General features: G+C 33.4%; 1 protein-coding gene across 1 annotated transcript in view; it reads left to right on the top strand.

The window, feature by feature from the left end:
• Positions 1-3,117, top strand: part of LOC106472410 (oxysterol-binding protein 1-like) — a 30,960-nt gene that overhangs the window by 26,523 nt on the left and 1,320 nt on the right. The window contains exons 5-7 of the mRNA XM_013933055.2: positions 832-1,149; positions 1,755-1,924; positions 2,261-2,481. Of these exons, the coding sequence (XP_013788509.2) occupies positions 832-1,149; positions 1,755-1,924; positions 2,261-2,481 (709 nt within the window). The remainder of the gene's footprint in view (positions 1-831; positions 1,150-1,754; positions 1,925-2,260; positions 2,482-3,117) is intronic.

Raw genomic sequence — 3,117 nt, 5'->3', positions numbered from 1 at the left:
ATTTTTTTGTCATTTTTCATAACATCTGCTCTCACATGTTTTTACATTCATAATTCATACAAAGGATGGGTACTTCAGCTTGTATTATATAGTACTAAATGTCATGGAAAATAAAATTTGTTTAATTAAAATTAATGTACTTGAAAACCATATTTTGGTCCTTGAATGTCATTTACCATACCCTTTATGAACTCTGTACAAGTCCATAACTTTTGGTTACAGGGTATCTTATGACATGCGAGTCTAATGAAAATGCCTTCAATATTGTAATGAATTCCACTGATTGCTGCTGGTGTTTCCTGAGTATTTTATGTAGAAAATAAGTAATATCACTTAATTTTTCTGATCAGTTATTTACACTAACTGTTTCAACAGGCAGAAACGTACAATTAGACAACTTGATGCAGTAAGTTATGCTTATGTTATTATGGAGAGTGTAAAAAAAAAAACGTTGTATCAATAGCTTTTAGATTAGTTGAAGTATGAAGAGATAGCAAGATGTTTGGATAAATTTATTTGCATTTATTACTTGATTCCAGCACAATATGACATCAAACTTCTGATGCTCTGAACGAGCGAATGAATGTGGTTAGAAATTGTAGTTAGTCCTTTTACAAACAATGTAACAATAATGAAGAGACATCTAATCTAATTTCTTGCAATAAATATCCTGAAAGAACTCGAGACATTTATTTAAAACTCATCTAAACACACCAGTCTTTCAGAAATTTTGAAATTATAGGTTATTTCAAAGTGAGTAAGCAAAATGTATGTATGGTAATGATGTTGTGTTACTAAGAAAAGTGTTTTGTTGCAAATCATTATAACTAGGTTAGCCATCATCCACCAATGTTGGCCCAGTACTGTGAAGGTCGAGGATGGACGTGTTGGCAAGAATTTAGTATGTCTAGTAAATTCAGAGGAAAATATCTACAAATTATCCCCCTCGGCATCGCTCATCTAGAGTTCACGAGTACAGGACATCACTACACCTGGCGGAAAGTGACCACTACCGTCCACAATATCATTGTGGGCAAGTTGTGGGTGGATCACCATGGTGAGATGGACATTGTAAACCACACTACTGGTGATAAATGCCACCTAAAATTTATCCCATACAGTTACTTCTCTCGTGAAACACCGAGGAAGGTTAGTATATGTGTGTGTATGGTTATGTCAGAAAAGATGCTTCATTACAGTTACTTCTCTCATGAAACACCGAGGAAGGTTAGTGTGTGTTTGTGTGTGTATAGTTATGTCAGAAAAGATGCTTCATTACAGTTACTTCTCTCGTGAAACATCAAGGAAGGTTAGTGTGTGTTTGTGTGTGTATGGTTATGTCAGAAAAGATGCTTCATTACAGTTACTTCTCTCGTGAAACATCGATGAAGGTTAGTGTGTGTATGGTTATGTCAGAAAAGATGCTTCATTACAGTTAAATAACGAGTAGAGAGTGAAATTATGTACTTTAGAAGCTGTTTTTTAATGGTTTATTTTTTTTATATAAATGCAATTTTGAATCATTCTTGATTGTCAGTGGTTGCATCTGTTTCTTTCTCAAATTTGAATTGTCAAAAAAGTAAGTTACCAACAATCTGTTTTCTTAAAATCAGGCCTTTCATGTCTAGTTTCTCAACTTGTGTGTTTGTTTACATTCACGATGTCAACCGTTTTTCTGGCCCTTTTATGAAACATTAAATGGGATATTAGTAGCAGCTCTTACTGTAAACCAAATATTTTATTTTATCTATTAGGTGACTGGTGTAGTCACAGATAAGGAAGGTAGAGCTAATTGGGTACTTCAAGGAACTTGGGATCATAAAATTGAAGGAGCCAGAGTCGTTGGGAGTCATGGATCTGTGAAAGGAAAACCTTTACTAGAGACTTCGACTCCTAAAGTCTTGTGGAAGAGAGTTATGCCTCCGTAAGTGGTTTGAAGAAAAGATCCTTACCTTTTTGTTATATAGCCGTGGTTGTAATATTTTTATAAATCTTTTTTAATTTATTGAATAGATAAAATATAATTCTTCTTTAGAAATGTTGATACTTGAACATGTTAAATTTCTTTGCAGCAATCAATAAATTATTATTACTTTCCATATATATCTCAAAATGGAAAGTGAAAGTTTACTGCTGTTTAGCATTTTAAATCTTTGAAGTTTCCACTGACCTTATTCTCACTTATCTGAAAGTTTATAACGATTTCCAAGCACATTTGCGGGTAACGTGAAAATGTGTTAAAGTATTATTTCCATGTTAGGCGTGAATATGAGAAAATGTACAACTTCACTGTGCTTGCGTGTCAGCTGAATGAGCCAGAAGAGGGCATAGCTCCCACTGATAGCAGACTTCGGCCCGATCAGAGACTCATGGAAGAAGGAATCTGGGATGAAGCAAACCAAATTAAAGTATTGTTGGAAGAAAAGCAGCGAGCTGCTCGTCGGAAGCGAGAACAAGAAGCAGAGCTTTCAGCTGCTGAAGGTAACTTATGTTTTATGCGGTTTCGTGACAAGAAACTTTTTAAGCTAGTGTACCATTGTTAACACACTTCTAATTAAAGTACTCTAACAATCGATATTTTTAACTACACAATTTAAAAGTTGATTATTTGAATGTTTTAATTCATTCCTTATACAAATAACTTGAATTTTTAACTACTTCTGTCGTGTAAACTACTGAAGTTTCAGTTAATATCTTTGCTAATATACTTTACTTCTGTCATTATTAACGTACTTCTGTCACTGTAAACTAGTGAAGTTTCAGTTAATGTCTTTGCTAATATACTTTCCTTCTGTCATTATTAACATACTTCTGTCACTGTAAACTAGTGAAGTTTTCAGTTAATGTCTTTGCTAATATACTTTACTTCTGTCGTGTAAACTACTGAAGTTTCAGTTAATGTCTTTGCTAATATACTTTACTTCTGTCATTGTTAACATACTTCTGTCGTGTAAACTACTGAAGTTTCAGTTAATGTCTTTGCTAATATACTTTACTTCTGTCATTGTTAACATACTTCTGTCGTGTAAACTACTGAAGTTTCAGTTAATATCTTTGCTAATATACTTTACTTCTGTCATTGTTAACATACTTCTGTCACTGTAAACTAGTGAAGTT

Source organism: Limulus polyphemus, unplaced genomic scaffold (genome assembly GCF_000517525.1).
Source record: "Limulus polyphemus unplaced genomic scaffold, Limulus_polyphemus-2.1.2 Scaffold5308, whole genome shotgun sequence".
Classification (NCBI taxonomy): Eukaryota; Metazoa; Arthropoda; class Merostomata; order Xiphosura; family Limulidae; genus Limulus; species Limulus polyphemus.
This window is presented reverse-complemented; position numbering and strand designations above follow the sequence as displayed.